At 41.8% G+C, this 20,997-nt stretch overlaps 1 protein-coding gene across 36 annotated transcripts in view; it reads right to left on the reverse strand.

The window, feature by feature from the left end:
* Nucleotides 1-20,997, reverse strand: part of RBFOX1 (RNA binding fox-1 homolog 1) — a 1,459,852-nt gene that overhangs the window by 131,218 nt on the left and 1,307,637 nt on the right. For all 36 annotated transcript variants that reach the window (XM_083710893.1, XM_083710868.1, XM_083710871.1 and 33 more), the window contains one exon: nucleotides 16,240-16,482. In XM_083710893.1, coding sequence (XP_083567019.1) covers nucleotides 16,240-16,482 — 243 coding nt within the window. The remainder of the gene's footprint in view (nucleotides 1-16,239; nucleotides 16,483-20,997) is intronic.

Raw genomic sequence — 20,997 nt, forward strand, 5'->3', positions numbered from 1 at the left:
CCGATTTTGGCCTGGACAGAATTGCTCCTGGACCCGTTTTGTTTTGGAAGCAATGCTGGCTGCCCCAAAATGAAGAATTAACCACCATTTCTCCCCTTATTCATCATATGCTCCTGCCTTTAAGGGCTCTTTCAAAACCTGACCTGAACTTCCCTGAAGAGTTTGCAGTTCCAAATGACCTCACTCAATATGGGGATGTGTTCTGTGTTCCATAGATCAGTGGTTGAGCACATGTCTGCAGAAGGCCCAGGTAGATAACAGAGACCCCTGTCGGAAACACTGGAGAGCTGCTGGCAGTCAGCATGAGCAATACCAAGCTAGATAAGTGAATATTCTGACTCAATATAAGGCAACTTCTTATCTAGCTTTGCACATGCAGAAGGTCCAAGGTTCAATTCCTGATACCTCCCAGAAGGAGCAAGAGACACCCCTGTCTGAAACCCCAGAGATCCACTGCCAGTCTGTGTTGACAATATTGAGCTAGGTGGATCCAGGTGGACTAGCTCTGTGGTAGAGCAGTGCTTTGCATAGGGAAGGTTCAACCCACACAATCTTGAGAGAGGCCCAGGAAAGACACTGTCAGAAACACTGCTGGCCAGAGTGGACAATACTGAGCTACATGGCTCAGTGGTCTGACTTGACAGAAGCCAGTTTTCTATAATTCCTGGAAGGTAATAAATTCTAATTGAACCACTGCCAATGGCATCCAGCCTCCCCTTGAGATGCTTCCTATCGCTATCTCATTATAGGTACTGTAAATATATTTGGTCATATTGGACACTTATGAACCAGCAAATCCTCAAACATCCCAAAGAGTCATAAAAGTTTAAGAAACAACTGAAGCTGGTGGCGGCTGCAGAACACTGCGGAAGGAACAGAATGTGCTTCCCAGAAGTTTTAGTGTCAAAGACTTCAAAATAAAAAGAAACAAACACAAAGCCATTTACAACATAATTGCCCTGCTGTGAGTTCTGCCTTTGCTGATTTGGATCATCTGCTGATAGCTAATTGGTTTGCGCACATAAAGATGAAATGGCAAGGTCATACCCGTTTGACCTTCTAGCAGCTGAAGCATTCAGTACAGCAGAAACAACAGTAAAGAGGCAACTAGGCAGTGGCTTCCAGCAGAGGAGAAGATAGGGGTTAGGAAGATAAAGTAGGTAAACAGCCTGATTCCACTTTGCAGTATGCCAGGAAAATAACTGGGAGGTTCGGGGGGGCATGGGCCTTTGCATCAAGGCAGAGGGTGGCCATCCCCAAACTTGGTTGGACTCCATATACTCAACTAGGGATGCAAGTTCATCACATGCAGCGCTGTTTCTGTTCTACTTCAGACAAAAACTGCCTTATTTGACTCTTTGTCTACAATGGTAGACGCTAACATGGCATTATTCCACACCATTCATCCCAGTGCAAAGGAAGGTAAAAGTAAAGGGACCCCTGACCGTTAAGGCCAGCCACGGATGACTCTGGGGTTGCATGCTCATCTCGTTCTATAGGCTGAGATGGGTAACATTCAAGTGTGACCCACAGTGCAGAACTTTCTCTAGGTTCTGTGTCCCCTTAAAGGGTCCTCAATCCCTTGTCCCTGTCCGCTGGTAGCAAGCCTATATGAAGAGAGTTGAGAAAGACCATGCCACACACCCATCATGGGGGTGGGGGCAAGATGAGACACCCAACACTGGAGTGAAACCATTGGTGGGGTGATATGAGACATAGGTTACATTGGAATTGAAACAAGCCCATGTGTTTCCCAAGCCTATATTTCCCAGCTTGGTCAAGTAAGTCCACTGCTAGGTGTGGGCTTGCTTAGGCAAAAAGGTACAAAGAGTCCAGAGTGTGTGCCTATCATGTATATGTGTGGGAGACACCACAGGGAATTTCCCCTCTTGTGTCTTCCCTTCTGAGTCAACACTGGGGGGGGGGTCAAGGTTACACTCACAGTGGCAGATAGATGGTGAAAGGATCTCTTAGGGTGAGACTGAGAGAGGAAAGGAAAGCTCCCAGGTGAAAGCTAGGATTGTCTGTCATTTACTATTGGTGGTTGGGATTAAGAACTACCGCTAGATAGAAGATTTGGTATTTGTGCATTGGGGTTTTTCTGTGGGTGTTTTAGATATCTGATGCTCATTTTTTCCTCCCTTATTTTTTATGCTGTTGCTGTTATGAGAATCTGTATTTTGTAATTATTGCGGTATATATGTAACTGCTTGCATTTTTATGTTGTGTAGGCAGCACCAGATTTATGTATAAGCTAAACAAGCTATAGATTAGGGCCCCACTCTCTTGGGGGCCCAAAAAAAATTTAAAGGAGAAAAACCTGGATGTACATTTCCAAAATATAAGATAAAAAACAAATAAAATAAAACCTACATACAGCAACAGTATTCTGTGTTGTGTAGATTCCTATTTGTTATGTGCGGATGGCTTTAGATGCCTATTAGGTCCATAAATTACCATATAGCATATATTCAACACAAAAACCAGCGACAATTTGTTGTTGACAAAGGACAGCTGGACATATAAAGGGCCCCATTACCTTCAGTAGCTTAGGGCCTCATCAAACCTAAATTCGGCCCTGTGCGTAGATATTATGTTATGTATTGACATTTGTGTTCTATGTTGTAAACTGTCTTTAGCTTTTGTTATCCTTGAACACATCAGGACTTTGCACATGATGTCAATGTACTGAACATGGGGAAGTACTTTAAGATTCTTTCTCCCCCCACCCTTTTTGGTAAAGTTCTTCAACAAGTGTAAAAAATGAATCACTAAAAAGTAGAGGGACAGGAAGTGGGGGGCATGAAAATTCAGAAGGTCATTTCCACTTGCTTAACACACAGGCAGGATGCCTGAAAGAGAGACAGTAAAGAAAGTCAGCTCATTCTGTCTAGAAAAGGATATGAGCTACATGTAGGTTTATTGAGCTGTTCGCAAACTGTGCAGCAAGGCTTGGAATACTGATATCTTCTTACAACCAACAGGAATTACAAGACCAGAAGGCAGGGGAGTCTTGGTGGCAAAGAGATCCCTAAGTAAAAAAACAAGGGCCCCTTCCTGTCCATATAACATTGAGAAAGCCAATAGCAAAGTATTAGACCATCTGCTTTGCAAGCAAAAGATCCCAGTTATTTATGGCTAACTATGGCTGGAAAGGACTGTTCTGCAACCCACAGAGAGCCATTGGCCATTTCGGGTAAGCTAGTGCAGTTAGGAATGCTGCCTGAATTACCCACCAGATTCCATAGTCCCTGAATATGTGTTTGTGTGTATATATTTCTGAGAGCAAATATGCTTATAAATGCACATTTTCAGAAAATACACACACACATACAAATATTTAAATATGTGTTTTTTTGGCTTTTTTTAAAGAACATACATTCATGTGGAATGTTTTTATATTGTAAACCACCCTGTGATCCCTGGATGAATGGTGGCATAGAAATTTAAATAATAATAATAATAATTAAAAAAATGGGAATGTGGAACAAACTTTTAGGTGAACACATGTGAAAGTGACACAACCTAGAAACGGGGTAATTCCCCCATCCCTGATTTTTCTCGTGTGTGTGTGTGTGTGTGTGTGTGTGTGTGTATATATATATATATGAAAAAGAATAAGCTCATTGTCAAGTGACAGTCAGTCATGTAGCTGGCAGAGTCAAACAGCTGTGGATGATTCATAATACAGTGTGAAAATAATATAAGGGGAGAAAATAAATAAGGAGAGAAAGGGAGAAAGAAAATTCAGCCCAGAAGCAAGATGCAAAATGCCTTATAACCTGATAAAACCAGTATGAGTTTGCTAATATATGGCGCTTTCTCCATGTTATCATCAAAATCCCATACTTTGTAATACAAAACAGCATTTGACAATATGATTCATAAATCCTTAACGTGATATACTGGCCCGCTGGGGTTTCATTATTTGGATTTCTAGTTTGACCGATTGCATAAAAATACAATCAACCCCCTCAAAATCCATTAGGAGCCATATTATTTCCAGACATGCTAGTGTGTGGAGAGACACACACACACACACACACACACACAGAATTTTCCAACTTTCTTTTATTTTTACTGGCTGCTGTTATAGATATGTAAGAGCACACTGCAGTCCCTTAATGACAACTATCTTTGAGATAAAAAACCCCCACACCAATTATTTGAACATTTAAATGCAACTAATTTTATATCCCATTTTTTTATTCCATTGCTAAGGCAGTATACCGGTGGTTCTCAGGTGGTAAGCCATACAGACACTGACACAAGAGATGGGGGAGGAATCCATTGGACCTAGATTCAGATTGTGACATTTCAGCTGAGTGAAGAGTTTAACCAGAAAAAAAGCAAAACTTGTGGGGCTCCAAGCCTCTCCTTCCCTTCGCTGCATTTCCCCCAGTGTAAAACAAATTTCTCCAACTTGGGGCCGAGTTGATTTTCAAAAAACCTAGAAGGGACCAGCCCAGGGAATGCTGACGCAAGTTTTCTGGAAAACTGAACAAATCTAGAAAAAAAATACAAAGGAGAAGGTTATTGGTGGCTACTAGCCATGATGGCCATGTTCTGCCTCCATGACAAGAGGGAATAATGCTTCTGAATACCAGTTGCTGGAAACCACTGGAAGGGAGCATGTTCTTGTGCTTGGGTCCTGCTTGTGGGATTGCCATGATTATCTGGGTGGCAACTGTGAGTACAGAATGCTGGACTGGATGGGCTATTGGCCTTGTTATAAGAATTTAAGGTCTCAAGTATATAAATTTAATGTTCATAAATTCACAAGGCAAACACATATGTAAGTATGTAAACCACGTGTCTGAAATAGTACAGGAGAACAATGCTGAAACCATTTTGACTCTCCCAAATTGACCTCAAATGTTTCTCTGCAAGGAGGAAGGAAATGGGAAAGCCTCTCCATTGTCTTTTGCTTACCTGTCTTTAGGGCAACTTTGTAAGAATAGGGTGAGCCTGTGACCTGATTCAGGAATTAAAGTATTTACCATCACAAAAGAATGGCCTGGTTACCCACTACAGTAAGCAATCATTGGCCATTGTCAGGTATCCTGGTGGACAGGATCTCTGTTGTAGACTGCCTCCTTCTGTGACATATGTATGATGTTTTTTGGGGTGGTCTTGAGCTACAGGGTGGACAATTTCAAAAGTCTATATAAGGCCTTGCATGTGGTTCCTCCTCCCTCTTGCATGTGGTGAATGAGGACCCTCTTGCAACATTTCAATGAAGATAAGGCTTACTAGCTGCTTCAGTATTCTCCGTTTGGCCTCTGTTATTTTCTCCTACCAATAGGAGACTCTATACGGGCTTAAGGACTCTATATGGGCTTAAGGATTCTACTTAAGGGCTCTGTACAGGCTCCTGAATAACCCACAAGGGAATAGGAGCAGATTTTGTTTACATCAACTTGATGCAACAGGCTCTTCTTATGATCTTAAACCTGGGAACCATGGTATAAGAACATACAAAGAGTCCTGCTAGATTGACTGAATGGCCTATCTGATCCAGCATTCCGTTTTCACAGCAGTTACTCATTTGCCCATGGGAAGCCCACAAGCAACAGTGTTCCCCCCACTTGTGATCTCAGTGTATGAAATCCTGGAATAACCCTCTCCCCTGTCACCCCTCTCTTTTTTTCGTTTTGCAACTGGGTACCATTCACACTGAAAATAACAAATGCATATTTACGATCTAGCAGGTTCGTTTCTGTGCTTTACAATCTTCCACACTTCATTAACCTTTAGTTCCACAAGCATTTATGATCTCATAAGGATTTATTCAAATGGAATAGCTAATATATATCTGAGCAACTATATTTTGGCCATCATTATTTTTATATAAAAAACCTCATAAAACCCTAGAGTAGCTACACTTTAAACAACTATACATTTTGTGTAGTCTGGATACATTTTAATGAAATGATGGAATGGTTCCTCTTAGCTAGTACAGAGATATTAGGGGCCTGCTGCCAATTAGTTGGCAGGTGGTTCTTTCAATTCAGTTTGTGATCTTCATATTCCTATTTGACAGATTCTTCGAGGAGAAGGCTACCAATGGCTACTAGCAATGATAGCTATGTTTCACCTCCACTGTCAGTGTCCCTGTGAATATCAGTTTTTAGGGAACCACGAGTAGGGAGAATTGCAGTTGTGCTCAGGTTTTGCTTGTGGGTTTCCCATGGGCATCTGGTTAACTACCGGTTGAATGGGATTCTAGATTAGATAGACCTCTGAGATAATCCAACAGGGTTCCTCTCTTGTCCTCCCATCAGCCACTCTAGCTCACAATACAAATGCTTTCGCTTCACCCATTTTGTCTCTCAATTTTATTTCCCTTTAACGTGTTCTCCCTAGCAGAGAGCCCGTGTTGCGGTGGTGGATACAAGCCACCCCATTGTTGCTGGGCGAATTTGTAGAGGCACCCAGGCAGTGAATTGGTTAATCAGGTCACTGGGGAGAACTGCTTGTTGCCAATTTTGAAGGAGGGGTTAGAGGTTTTAAATACTGGTCGCCCAACTTTGAGCATTCTCTTGGCTGCTTGCACCGGATCACCCGCCCACCCTCCCTGTATTGGGGGGGTTGTTCGCTTGACCTTGCTATTCCTGTCATGGGGTCATCTGCTTTGAGGCCGGGGCTTGGTAGGAATTTGTCCATTTGGCTGATTGGCTGGTGCCATTTGGTTTTGCCTACTGAGTAGCAAATCGTCACAAATTGTAAGGTTGGTGGTTAGGCATTGGTTCAAATTGGTTGGTGGTGGGATAAGTGCCTACCCCTCCAATGGTGGTGCAGAAAGGGAATTCCGTTAAAGGAATCCAGGGGCTTGCCATTCTTTTCATCCTTGTCCCTGGCATCGGACTTGGGCCGTGCAAGCCACCAGGAGCATGAGGGTGAGAAGTGAGGGACTGAGGCCTAGCTTCATTTTCTCCCCAAAATTTGTTTCCCTGACTGGCTTCCGCTGGAATCCGGAAGTCAGTCCTGTCCCCTGGGCAAGGACAGATAGTCGGAACCAATGCCTAAGCAACCACTCACTTGGATGTAGTTAAATAAAGTTGTGTTCAAAATACTGCCAAAAACCCAAACCAAAATTGATGTGTGAGTTATTGGGGGGTGGCTTGGGGACCTCGACAAGCAACAGTTCATTCCTTTCTTTGTGGTTTTTATGTCCCAGCTTTGTGGGTTTTACATCCTTCCTGTCCTCCTCTTATTTAACAAAAAAACTTACATAAATATCATGGCAATGTATTTATGATGTAAACATCATAAAACAAACATTAGCAATGTAAGAAAACAACAGTGGCAACATTTAGAAGAACAGCAGCACCACACTTGCTACCCTGTGATATTAACCAGCAAATGCCTGGTGAAATAAATACGCTTTGAAGTACACTCAGAACATTGCCGGTGTGAGAGACAACCTGATATCTGTTGGAAAGGAGCCACCTGCTCTACACCACTGCTCTACACCACTGCCGCATGGATCTGAGCATTGGTACCATCATGAGCAAGGACTCACCAGCGCTTAGAGTCCTAATCCTGGCTTTCTCCCATGTCAAGGGTCTTTAGCCTGATGCTTTATTGGGCCCTTATTTCTCAATTGAATTTTATATATTCTCCTTTCTCTCTCAGGTTCTGTGTCTCTCACTAGAAGAGTCATAGTCCAGAACATCTAGAAGGCAGCACATTGGCTGCTTTTCATTTAAGGGATATATATCCTATCCTTTGACTTACAGCAGCATTGAAACATTCACTTAAAACAATACAAAATCCAATAACTTGATAGATTAAAGTAACAGGCAGCAGCACAGTGAAAACAGCAGAACTGTTTTCAGACACAATGTTAAACCGTAGTTTAGTGTTTCATGCAAGAGCCTGCTCCCACCCCTCTTGTTCTCCTGGTACTCTAAGGAGAAAATCAGAAACATGTGCTTCCATTTCAGACTAATGGGCATGATGTCAGTGGCTTTACATGCACAAAGATACTGACATAGGGGTAGGGCTCTAAGCCCACATCAGGTTCCTTCCAAGCCTCTTCGGATTTCCAGTGCCCGCCCTCAGTTGTAGCACAGGTTTATTCTGGTCAGTTTAGGGCTATCCATGTTTCAACAGCATGGTAAATTTATTTAGCACCTTGGCCCTTGTATAACAAGCAACCTAAACTCCAGTGCCCCCTGTGGTCAGAGCAGAGAATGTACTGGCAGCATCTCCAATATATTACAAATACTTACATGAGATGTTCAGATCATTTTATGTAAAATATTGCAGGGTACTCCCATTGGAGTCCAACTGCAGTTAGACCAAAGAAGCATAGAATTCACCATATATAGCTGTGCCAGCCTATTGGCATTATATTTTTGTCCTTGTGCACACCGCTTCCACATAAAATATTTAGATTGCATTCAGAAACAGCTGGATCTTACGTGAATGCTTAGTCAATTAAACAGCAGTTGACACCTTTAGATGCACTTCCAAGCAACAAAAAATCAACAAGACAGCACACAGAAAAGAACTGCCAAATTTAATTACCCTTTTCCCCTCCCCTCCCCTGTTTTCTGGTAGGTGCGTTGCTATTTTGAGATGATCAAAGTAAAAATAAAGATAAAAGGCTGTTGATTAAGGTGCAGAACACACACAAGCACCACAAAGGAGGACAATTACACAAATAAGCCATTGTTGCCTCAAAGAAAGTCAAAGTTTGCTGGGTACTAGTAGAAACTGCTGGCTCAGAATCATTCATGCCACAGTGAAGGTAAGAGCATAAAAAGAGCCTGCAGGATCAGGCCAGTGGCCCATCTAATCAAGCATCCTGTTCTCACAGTGGCCAACCAGATGCCTATGGGAAGACCAGAAGCAGGACCTGAAATGCACCATAACAAACTAACAAACAAACCTGGGGGAGGGGGAGACAGAATGCTCCCTTCTGTCATCCCAAAGCAGATGTCAATTATTCTTTAGCATATGACTAAAGACTCCTCTAGATGTTGATGGACTACAACTTCCATTATCCCCAATCACTGGTTATGCTAGCTCAGGCTGATGGGAGTTGTAGTCCAACAACATCTGGGGAGTACCATGCTGGCTATATCTAGCACACATCTTTCTCACGTAACTGAAGTCAAGTTTGGTAAGGTCTGTGCGATTCCCAGGCCATCTCTCATTCAGACTTGACCAGACCTCACCCCATCTGTCCTGACCCATCCAAAACACCATGACAGACACTCTTACTTGTGAGTAAGGAAAATATCTTTTTTTCAAGCTAGCAATGATACGGATTCAACTGCACCCAAACCAGATTAGTAAGTGCACAAGCAAGGCAAGGGATTCAGAACTCAATGGACCTCCTGCCCAGCTTTTACAGATGAGGTGAAGAACTTCGTGAATTTTCACTCCTACTTTATGGCAATTCCAAACGTGCAGACCCACACTTCATCTGGGCAAATGTGTCTGAAGCCATCCATGGAGGTAGTGCCTGGTTCTCAGCTCTCTCTCTCTGTGTATAAATAAACTCAACCCTTCTGTTTATAATGAGGACTAGCAACTGTATAGGAAGTAAGATAGCACATAAAACTGTTGCAATCACCAAACCCAGGAGAATAGTGATGGCAAATTCAATTGCAGATGGGGCAATTTTATATCAACACTTATTCTATTTCACTGAGTAATATCACTATTAAATATATGTGGTGACATTGTATCAGCAGAGGAGGAATTATGAAAGTGGCTCATAAAATGCAGGAATACGCTTCCCCTTTCGGCACTGCTTATATTCTTATATTACGATCTGAACATTATGAACCCCTCTGTGAATTAGCATCTTTTGTAGTCATCTCTCCTTGCTTCTTTTCTTCTTTCCAAAGTAATTGCTCCATCACAACAACATTAGGGCTACATGGTTTCATTACCAAGGGGCAGATTGTTTAAGTGTGTGTGTGTGAGAGAGAGGGAGGGAGCCTTGAATGATCCTGTATGTGGATGTAGATCTTCATATCTATTTATTTAAAGTCCTCACTCCCATGCTAGCATATATCTGTGCCTGACAGGAGCAAGAATAAATGTGTTATGTTGGTACAGCTATTTACCTGCCCACCTCCTGACTTCTCCCAGCTGCCTAGCTGGAATTTGGATTGTCCTGTGAGTACCAAACCAGTAGTGACTGGTGCCCATTGAGAATGGTAGACAGAAGGCAAGGAGGCCAACAGTAAGTGGCGCCATCCTCACATTCTGTACTGAGGACAGAATAAGGTGGTTGGGGCAAAGCTCCTTGTGCCCTAATGGACCAGCCTCCTCTGTGATGCATCTGTTCATCCAGGTCATCTCATATTGGAATTCACACAGACTGAATTTCTCTTCCCTCTCAAGAAGACGCCCCAAGTATCTGCACAAATAAAGCTTTCACAAAGAGACCTATTTTCCTGCACTGCTCTCATTCTGTGCTGCCTACAAATATCTAAAATAATTCCAGACCTTCAATAGCACCAAGGCCCAAAATATATTCCCCTGAAGAGCGGGGCTGGTGGGGGGCAGTCTGAAGTGAAGGACTCCACTTGCAAGATTTCACTCCAATTTAATAAGTGTCATTGCAACTGACAACTTCTTTCTACCCGTAAACAAACTACTACCAGCCTGCCAATTACAAAAGTCGGGGGGAGCCATTAACTGAGCTTAACCTGGAAGAGATATCCCTCTTTGCATTTAGCGAAAAGGAGAATTACCTTTCACATAATAATCCTAGGGAAGAATCAATTTTAATTAAAGTGTTATAATGTGAAGCCAAGATGTTGAAGGTCAGATGCAATTTAAGCTATAAATTAGCTCTTTCATTTTGACTAAGTCTGCTTTGAAACTAGTGGTTTGTTTATTCAGCAGAATACACAACTTTGGGGGTTTGGTTCCTCCTCCCTCTTCCTCACCCCATGAGAAATATTTAACACCTTAAGTGCATTGTAAACAGTGAGAACCACCAATATTGAAAACCGGCAATACAATACGTAAGGATATGAAAATAATACAATAGCTAAATGTGCAAAGAATAGCTGAAACATGGAAATGTGAAGCACAGTCCAGTTAAAAACAAAGGAGCACCAGTACAGGAAGCAGGTGGATATGAGCTCTGTAAAGTTGTTGGTGTTACATAGGTCTCCACATGTGCCTCTTAAGGCTATCAGCTGTCAGATAAATTGTACATAGTATAGTGGTTCAAGATCACAGTGAGAGATTAGTGTCAAAGGCCCATTACTATTTCTGCAGCAGGGGTCCCTGTCTGCAGGTCCTAGAGCTACCTGATCAGGATGAAAATGGAGCATTTTATCCACTGAGAAATCATCTCACCCTTTGTGCTGATTGGAGGCAATCAGAACGACAACAGGTGTATCAGCCACTAAGGACTGGCTCCTAGGGTCACTCTAAATAAGGGATGCAGGAAAAGCACTAAGGAAGAATTGTTCTATATGCTCCAAACCTTTAGGAACACTGAAAACACAAGGTGTTTCAGTTTCAAGGGAAAGAGGTGCAAGCTCTGTTACATACAATGGAAATACAGTGGTACCTTGGGTTAAGGACTTAATTCGTTCCAGAGGTCCGTTCTTAACCTAAAACTGTTCTTACCCTGAAGTACCACTTTAGCTAATGGGGTCTCCTGCTGCCACTGAGCCGCCGCTGCACGATTTCTGTTTTTATCCTGAAGCAAAGTTCTTAACCCGAGGTGCTGGGTTAACAGAGTTTGTAACCTGAAGTGTATGTAACCTGAAGCGTATGTAACCTAAGGTACCACTGTACAAGGAAAGCACACGATTACATCACTCCAAGAAAAGATACGGGAGCACTCAGAATCATTTCCCATGCGCATGCACAGAAATTAGTAGATCTAGCAGAAAGGGAACACATGGGAATCTGCATTGATCATTGCAATACACCCCTTGTTATCATAATCTTAGATGGGGTGTGCCTGTGAGGGGGCATGGCTGTGACTATCATGAAGGGACCTTGCACTTCTGAATTTGCCACTGCGCTACGTTCTATAACAAAATGGGAAAGGGCTGCAGCCAAGCACTAGAGCATCTCCTTTGCATGCAGAAGCTCCCAAGTTCAATCACGGCTGTCTCTAAGTAGTGTGGTTTCCACTCTCTATTCACTGCATGCAGCATTGTTTCTATTTTGCCCTAGTACATCTTCTTGCAAAACTTTTATTATTTGCCTTGCTTCCTTCTGTGATGCAATGATGTACATTATATAAAATACATTGTTGTTTAATTATCCTACCCTATTCATTTCAACGGAAAGGAAATTCAATGCAAATGTTGGGGGGGTCAGTTAAGTATAATTTGCAGACTGAAACAACAACAACAACAAGTATTCACTGGATTGAGTTTTGTTCCAGACATGGAACAAATAAGTGAATATTGGCATTTTCTACTCCTATTTCCATTTTCATCAGAGTTCTCCAACATCTCTACTATTAATATAAATTATTATATTAATAATATAATATAAGCAAATAATTAATTCAGCATGATCCAGCTGAAGCTAAGCCCTTGTTTAACTCTTTGACAAATTTGGTTTGGTTCACAATTTAAAGTAAATCTAATTGATTCACACTGTGCAGATCTGTGTGTAAATCAAAATAGTGGCTAGCTTTCAAATTTCACACCCCCCCCCCAAAAAAAAAACTCAACAACTTTGGCTGATCCTTCCCATAAAAAAGTCAATCCAATGGATAGATCACTGCCAGTTTATTTATAATGGGAGTAAATCACAGTCTCTTGAAAGTTGGACACCCCTGTATTAGTGGAAAGTGTGCATAAAATGTATATATATATTAGTGGAAATTTATCAGTGGAAATTACACACCGAAATGCATCATATTGCCTAAAATTGCTTTCAAAAACTGATTATTAGGAGGAATGCACACAAAAATGTTAATGATTTTTCGTGAATATCAAAAAGAGTTGTGGAAATATGGCAAACTGAAGATTGGGGAAATGAGAAACAGAGGGTCATCAAAACTGACAGATTTGTTCCTCTAGACACTTTGATTGAAACTGAAGGAGCTTAACTTTGTCCAGACTTCACTGAGAACATTGCTTTACTATTTGCAGTGGAAATAATGTGTTAGCCATTATCACTCTCATCTGATAACAGAAATGATTTCTTTATCATTCTCTTCATTACTATGTATCTTTTTGCCTATGAATATGATCACGTTCTTGACATCCAGCTGTTGCTGTTGTTTCTTAAACCAGATCAACACAGCCTAGTTTCCAATCTGTGGGGCAATTTGGCGGACTCTTTGATGCACATTCCCACACCATGCAATGTAGTTACAAAGCAATGTAATGTAGCCAACCCCTTTAAAATGCTGCTCAGTGCCTATGATGATGATGCTTTTTAATTGTAATACATGTTTGTTTCATTGGGCACACATTTGGCTAAACATCAGGAACTTGCTTTCATGTGCAACCCCCACCTTCATACTTTGCTTTGTGAACCTTCACACTTTTCATACACTGAATTTTTTTAAAAATGTTGTATATGAGGTGGGGTTTTTAACCTTATTCCTTTCTGATATAAACAGAAGCAGAATCAGATCCAGCAAAATAAGGGACAGAATATCTAAATTACTAGCAAGTTTCCTTCCCTATAAGAATGGATGGGTGAATCTATTTCCTGTTAATTTCAGTTCCCCATTAGTTCATTCAGAAATCCACTCCATCCCATTTTCACATCATTCTGTTGATTAAAATCCCATAGTTCTACTATGTACTGTGTGAAAAATCATTCAGTTTTGTTGGATAGCCCCATGTTCCACTATTATGAGAGAGGAAGAAGTTATGAATGACAGGGAGAAGTAGAAAAGGATACGTTTTTATCCCTATCCACTTTCTCTACATTATGTGCAATGTTATAAATGTGCATCTTGTCCTCCTAAACTAGAAAGTCTCAAATGTTGTAACCTTATAGGTTCTGTATGCTTTTGTTTATACAAGAGATTATACATGTGGAAGCAGAGCTTTGGATATAGCTTGTTTTCTCATTCAGTCCTCCAGTGCAAGTGTGGAAAACGAGCCTCTTCCATAAGTGGATCATGACTTTCAAATGTGGTAGAGCACCTTTTGGATACAAGCGAGAACATTTTGCTTGTTTGTTTTGCAGAGGCTGAATTGTTTACCAGACATGAATCCATTATTAAAGCCTGATGCCACACATCCTGAGATACACAATGTCTCTTGAAACTGTAAAAAACAACCCAAAGTGAAGCAAAATACACTATTTGGATATGAAACAAACCAAAACAAATGGGGGTTGGGGTAGCTCATAAACTGGTGACAACGTGGCTTGGATGTGTGATGCAGATGTTGCAACAGTCACAACAAACAACAGATAATCCACACTTTATTGCTATATTCAGTGATATCTTTTATGTTTGGGGGGGTTATGACAAGAAGTCTATTTGGAAGGAACTGTAGATTGGGGTGGACAGACTTCAAGTCTGCAGAATTTATTTTGCTTTCTCCCTAGAACTCTGAAAGCGCCACCTGGAGCTAGGATGTCAGAGAATTTCCCCAAAAATGGAAACGTGAGTGGAAATTGCTGAATTTTGCTTATTTCTGGAATGAAAATCAATCCACTAAATAGAATTGGTAGTCACTGTTGTTGCCGCTTTCAGTCACCTCAACTCAAAAATGATATTGTAGAGTTGGAAAGAGTTCAAAAAAGGGCAACCAAAATGGTGGAGCAACTCTCCTATGAAGAAGGGTTGCAGCATCTGGGACTTCCTAGTTCAGAGAAAACACAAGTAAGAGGCAACATAACTGAAGTTCATTAAAATATGCATGGCATGGAGAAAGTGGATCGAGAAAAGTTTTGCTCTCTCTTTCCTAACACTAGAACTCACAGACATCCAATGAAGCTGATTGTTGCAAGATTCAGGATTGATAAAAGCAACTCATTCACACAGTGTACAGTTGAACTACTCATTCCCCGCACACCACACCTCCTGGGCCCAGATGTCAGCATTGGTTCATTCTGATTTAGAGTAAATTAAAGAAAAATATTGTCTCACCTTCTGAAATATGATTTACTAGGTGGGAAGCTGGCAGGTTAAAATGTCTAGCTGGAAACAGAAGGAAGTTGAAGCCAATGGAAACCTGAGTGTCTCCTATCAGAGCTCCATGCTTGTAAATCAGGGAGGGAGCCTGGCTTAATTCTAGAAGCCCAAGTGTTGATCTGATCTAGAAGGGCTCTTCTTATGTTCATATGCTCTGATGGGTCTCTGCTTATCTTCTTATGGAAAACCTTATGGTGACTGTTGCCACCGGCATATTTGTGTTTAAGCCAATCAATTTACACAAAACCCTTTGAAGATATTTCTGTTATACAGAAACTCCTGAGGATGATGTTATTCAAAACATGTTGGGCCTAATAAATAATATTTGAAGCACCTCCTACCTTCTGTATGAATTAGGTACATAATTGTTCATTAAACTCTGCAGTACACCAATTCTCAATAACTGAGGATAAAAGGTTGAAACACCCAACTGTTTAATCCACCAGATGTCATCCTAATAATCTCTTGGAGGCCAAAGTTTTCAACAAAAAGAGCTACTAGGAACCACACACTAGGAACATGATATATCAAATCATTTTTGTCGCACAGCAATGTTCTGTCAATGATTGTGGTAAACTAGGGGACAGTTATAGCATTATGCACAGTTAATCTCACACATAAGTAGGTGAACACCATGTGCAGAATAAATACATGCAAGCACCTTAGATGGGAAGCCATGTTTCAAAAATACAGAGCCAGGTATTATTTTAAAGGCCTGGTGGTAAATCATCACAACTGAAATGAATACTTCACACTCCAAATACACAGTACTTAACAAATTCATATTAGCAGAAGAGATCCCTGTCCCTATGAAATCACAAACTAAATTTAGGCTAGTGGAGGAAGGGAAGAAAATGATGCACACAAGCAAACAGTTATCTCTATTCAGGCAGCATTCAGTTTTGGATTGGACAGGTCAGATTTCAATACTCAGATTTCAGTTTTCTGGTTTTACCAGGTCAACAGAAGCTTGAGCTGGAGACTCTTCCTGTGGCTCCAGCTCAAAACCCCACTGATGGAAGAGGAGCCCCGAGTCTAGAAGGGTTGGAGGTTGCTCATATAGACTGCATTGCTGATGCCAATATTTTTGCATGGGGAAATTTAAATCTCTCTCTATATATACTTACTGTGGCTGTGCCTGACACAGTTTGTGCATTTGTGTCACTTGTGTTTGGTTCAGAGTGCGTCTGCGCAGGTGGGTACATATTTAATGTGTGCTCTGGAACTGTGGTTTGGCCTGTGTAGTCGGGAGTCGGATGAGGGTGGGGCGCGGTGTACTCTGCGGGGATGCCGTTCTGAGGAGGAGCAAACTGAGCCGAGGCGTAAGGCTGTGCCATTGTGTCAGGAGGTGCTGTGGCTTCCTGATTACCCTGCAAAGGGGAAAGATAAAAACAAACAAAGAGAAGGTAGGTAAGATTATTAAGCTTGCCCTGCAGTTCGTTCCTGAACTGTTGCAGATGTTCAGTCCACCCCCTTTGGCGATATTGCCTTCCCAGTTTCTCCAGCACAATTACAGGTTGGGTTTTAACCACCGCAAAAATCTTCCTACTCAGTTCCTGTTTGCACTGGCTTGGCCTCTCTTATGTGAACCCCCACTCCTTGAAAAAGGTATGCTCACATTTCACTGGATCCCACGATTGCATGAGCATCCTTCCTTCTGTTCTGAACAGAGAGAAGGCACAAAGAGTGCATCAGCTGCTGATGGAGCCTGCTAGATCAGGTCAATCATCCATCCAGTCCAGCATACTGTTCTTACAGATGACCCCATGGGAAGCCCACAAGCAAGCAGGACCTGAGCAGAAGAGTCCTCTACTCTCCTGTGGTTTCCAGCCACTGGCATTTAAAAGCACAGAGTGCTCTTGTGCTCATGTACTGCTCACTGATTTCTCACTGGCATCTGGTTGGCCATTATGAGAACAGGATGCTGGACTAGATGGGACAGGTCTAGTCCCAATAATCCAATAATCCCTTCAATGATCTGTGTAATCATTTTGAGCCTGAGGGCCAGCTTCCCTTACTGACAACCTTCTGGGCATCACAACATGGTGGTGGTGAAGGTCAGATGCAAAAGTGGGCAGACTTTTTAGGTCTCCAAATTCCACAAAAGTGCTTTTATTATTTGGAAAGCAGATTCAAGATGTTATGGAAATATTAATCAATTAAAATGGAATGAAAGTCTGCTATATGTATCTATTGCTATATCTAAAAAATGCCATTAAGGAAACAAGAGAGATGGGGAATGATTGTCTAGGTGCAATTTGTTTTAAAGAGTTCTATGCTACCTTGAGCTCTAAAACAGATGTTATAGAGACCCCCACTGTTTCTCATTAACAATGACAGCCCTTTCACAAGCTTAGAATTAATATTCGTAGCATTCACTCTTAGTGCTAATTACAGCTAATATTTAATTAAGAGCAGTGAGCTTTGGTACGATTTCTTTACTGGTGACTTCCTACTTATTTCACTCCAAAGGCAACATTAAGCAACACTCCCACCCCTTTGCAATATAAAAAAATATGTCATTCATTCTTGATCTCTCTGTATCTGTGTCCAGATGGGCAGGACTTTGGTGTCCACGCTCAGCAGAGTGAGCAGGGGGACTAAAAATCCAGGAGGTCTGCCTTAGCACACTTTGAAGCAAGAATAATAGAATCAGAGAATTGTAGAGTTGGAAGAGACCGCAAAGGCCATCTAGTCCAACCCCCTGGAATGCAGGAATCTTCTGCCCAATGTGCAGCTCGAACCCATGACTGAGATGAAGAGTCTCACACTCTACCAACTGAGCTATTCCAAGAGACATAATGCACACTGCTGTCTAAGAGAGAGTTCCCAAGAAGACCACTAAGTTCAGATTCTAAAGCAAACCAGTAGATTTATTGGGGGGGGGGGTGTCTAAATAGGCATTATTTGATTGAATCTTGCAAGGTTTGTTTGTCTGTCCATTTAAAAAAAATATATTCTCCCAACAAAACCCTAACCACATTTCCTCAAAATTAGGGATGGAAGAATCTGTAAATTTTGGTTTTCTCATTTTCCCCAATGTTAAATACAGCTCTCTACATTTCTGAAGCAATTTGTATTTTTTTTTTAAAAAAAACAAAAACAAGAACCTAATCCAGATGAAAGAAATATTAGAATTTTAGTATGGATTTTCCCAATAAACACATTTTCACATACAGTTTTGAATAATGCAGACTGAGTTCAGAGAGAGAAATCCTGCTAGCACTGAGTGCAAACTGAGCAAAAAAATAAAAATGATTGAAAACTTTTAATCATTTGATAAGAAAAGGTTTTGTCATTTCTTTCCTCAGGCCTTGTACATACAGCAAAAATACATTCAATGATATATACAGAGGGAAAGCTCTCTCAGAACTACACAGCCAATCAGAGCATGTGTTCACTCAGCAAAGTTCATGCCACTCTGCCTGGTTGCTAACCAACACCTCCACCCAGCACCCTCTTAGCTAGTTGACATACACTTACAACAGAATTAAAGCTTAAATTACAGTCTGTGTATCCCTGCTGATATACTTCCAACTGCTTGGTCCCAGACATTGGTCAGAGGACCAACAGCTGCTGGAACACTGCAGAGGCTTATTTGACCCAGCTTCTGCCAAGCAAGTTGTGTTTCCTTGCAGTTTAGAGGCAAGAACAAACTTGGCCTGGAAGTGTTGCTAGAAGCCAGGCCTTGTCACATGACGGTTTCACCTCCCAATTTGTAGACTCCTTGCTCTCTTCTTTGGCCCAAGTTTGGTGGTGTAACACAACTGAAGCAGTACGGAATCACTGCCTGCTATTCATTGGTTTGCAGATTCATGATCTGCTTTCGGTTTGAGATCTGACATGATATCAGTATGATATCAGCAGCGATCAAATAAAAGCTTCCTGAGGCACTCCTTCCACAGTTAGTTCATTGTAAAGTGTTTTGCTACCCAGGGACATATCATTCCACACTTTCACTGATGCTCAGTTACCTCTCACAAAATTGGGAGCATGAAACCAGGCAGCACATAAACTGAGAGGCCTCAGCCTAAAGACAATTGGAGGCCCTTTGAGGTCTGGGGAAACAGGTTGACTAAAAGGCCTTGACCTGTTTCCAGGAACACTTATCAACTGCAGCCTGAGAGAGTCAAATTTAGCAATCTCAACCTGAGGGGAAACTGGTCCCCTTAAAGGCCAATCTGTGAAAAAGCAAAATGGCAAAGCTCAGTTTCTGCTCAGATATCCAACATTTAACGTCATGTGCCTAGGGTTGCCAGGTTATCAGTTTCAGACATGCACCTCAAGCCTAAATTTAGGAAGTAAAGTTTGATCTCAAGGCTATTGACTAGCTCCAAATTGCTATCAGTGTAGAATTTGCCATTATGTAGTTTAGTCATTAGGTGGCGCTTGGCTTAGTTGACTCTGGATGGAGTAAGGAGTTTCCTGTTGGGTGTTCTGCTGGTATCTATCTTCGCCCACAGTTAAGTCCTCCGCAGCCCCACTACCACACCTTATCAACACTTAACTTTTCCTCTGCTCTTTACAGGCATGGACTGCGATTTAACTGTCTGAGCACTTGTTTTTTTGCTCCAGAGCTTTCCCTGCGAAAACCTGAATTGATGTTTGCTCTGATTCAACTTTAAAGAGCAGGTTTTTGAAGGGAAAGCTTGGGCGGGGGGGGGGGAGCTTGGATATGGAGTGTTAAAGCACAGACCTCTGTCTGGACAGAGTGGGACAAGAGGTAAGTGTGGATAAGCCTTCAGAAATGCCTGTTCCTGCACAGTCTGGAATTCATTGACTTCTAAGAACCAGATATATTTCTACATCAGGGTCTCCAAGTGGTACGTCCCAGGTGTTGCTGGGTGACAACTCTTGTTGTCCTTGACCACTGGTCATGCTGGCAGGGGCTGATGGGAACTGTAATTCAAAACATCTGGAGGGTACCAGATTGGGGAAGGCTACCTTAGGATAGGGACGCGGGTGGCGCTGTGGGTTAAACCACAGAGCCTAGGACTTGCCGATCAGAAGGTTCGAATCCCCGTGACGGGGTGAGCTCCCATTGCATGGTCCCTGCTCCTGCCAACCTAGCAGTTCAAAAGCACGTCAAAGTGCAAGTAGATAAATAGGTACCAATCTGGCGGGAAGGTAAACAGCGTTTCCGTGCACTGCTCTGGTTCGCCAGAAGTGGCTTAGTCATGCTGGCCACATGACCCAGAAGCTGTATGCCGGCTCCCTCGGCCAATAAAGTGAGATGAGCACCACAACCCCAGAGTCGGCCACGACTGGACCTAATGGTCAGGGGTCCCTTTACCTTAGGATAAGGAAGCAAGAGCACCAAATAATTTTCACCTCCAGTGTCTCTCAGTATTTGTAAACCTGTGCATGTCATGGCTCAGCAACATGGTGCTGGCAAGCTTCTTTGCATGTGTATGTTTTAAGGAAGAGCTGAAAGTCATTGGCCTGTGCATGGGCCTGAAATTTAATGAAATCCACATTTCAACTGTAAAAGGTGCTTTACATGCCAGAGTATAAAGTGCAGCTTATTGCTTTCTGTGTATATGCTGAACTCTCTTATGCAGAGAAAGAGAAAATAGAGTCTACATTATGTAGAGGCACAAGCTTTTCTAGAAACACTCCAGATTGTTATGTTTTTTTTAAAAAAAAACAACAACAAAACACCACTGTTTTAGATGTTCAGTACAGAATATCTCACATCTTCCTGTTTAATTTTTTTCCTTCACAGCAGCATTTCATCTGTTGCATAAAGCTTTTATAATTAAGAAATTGCATGATAAGTGTCAAAACATAAGGAGTAACCCTGTTATGTGTTTGAACACAAATGAAAGCAGGAGAAATGTTACTTGTGCAATGTTCATCTTTTGTGTAAGCATACATTTGCAGAA

Source organism: Podarcis gaigeae, assembly GCF_964106915.1.
Source record: "Podarcis gaigeae genome assembly, chromosome: 14".
In the NCBI taxonomy this organism is placed as follows: domain Eukaryota; kingdom Metazoa; phylum Chordata; class Lepidosauria; order Squamata; family Lacertidae; genus Podarcis; species Podarcis gaigeae.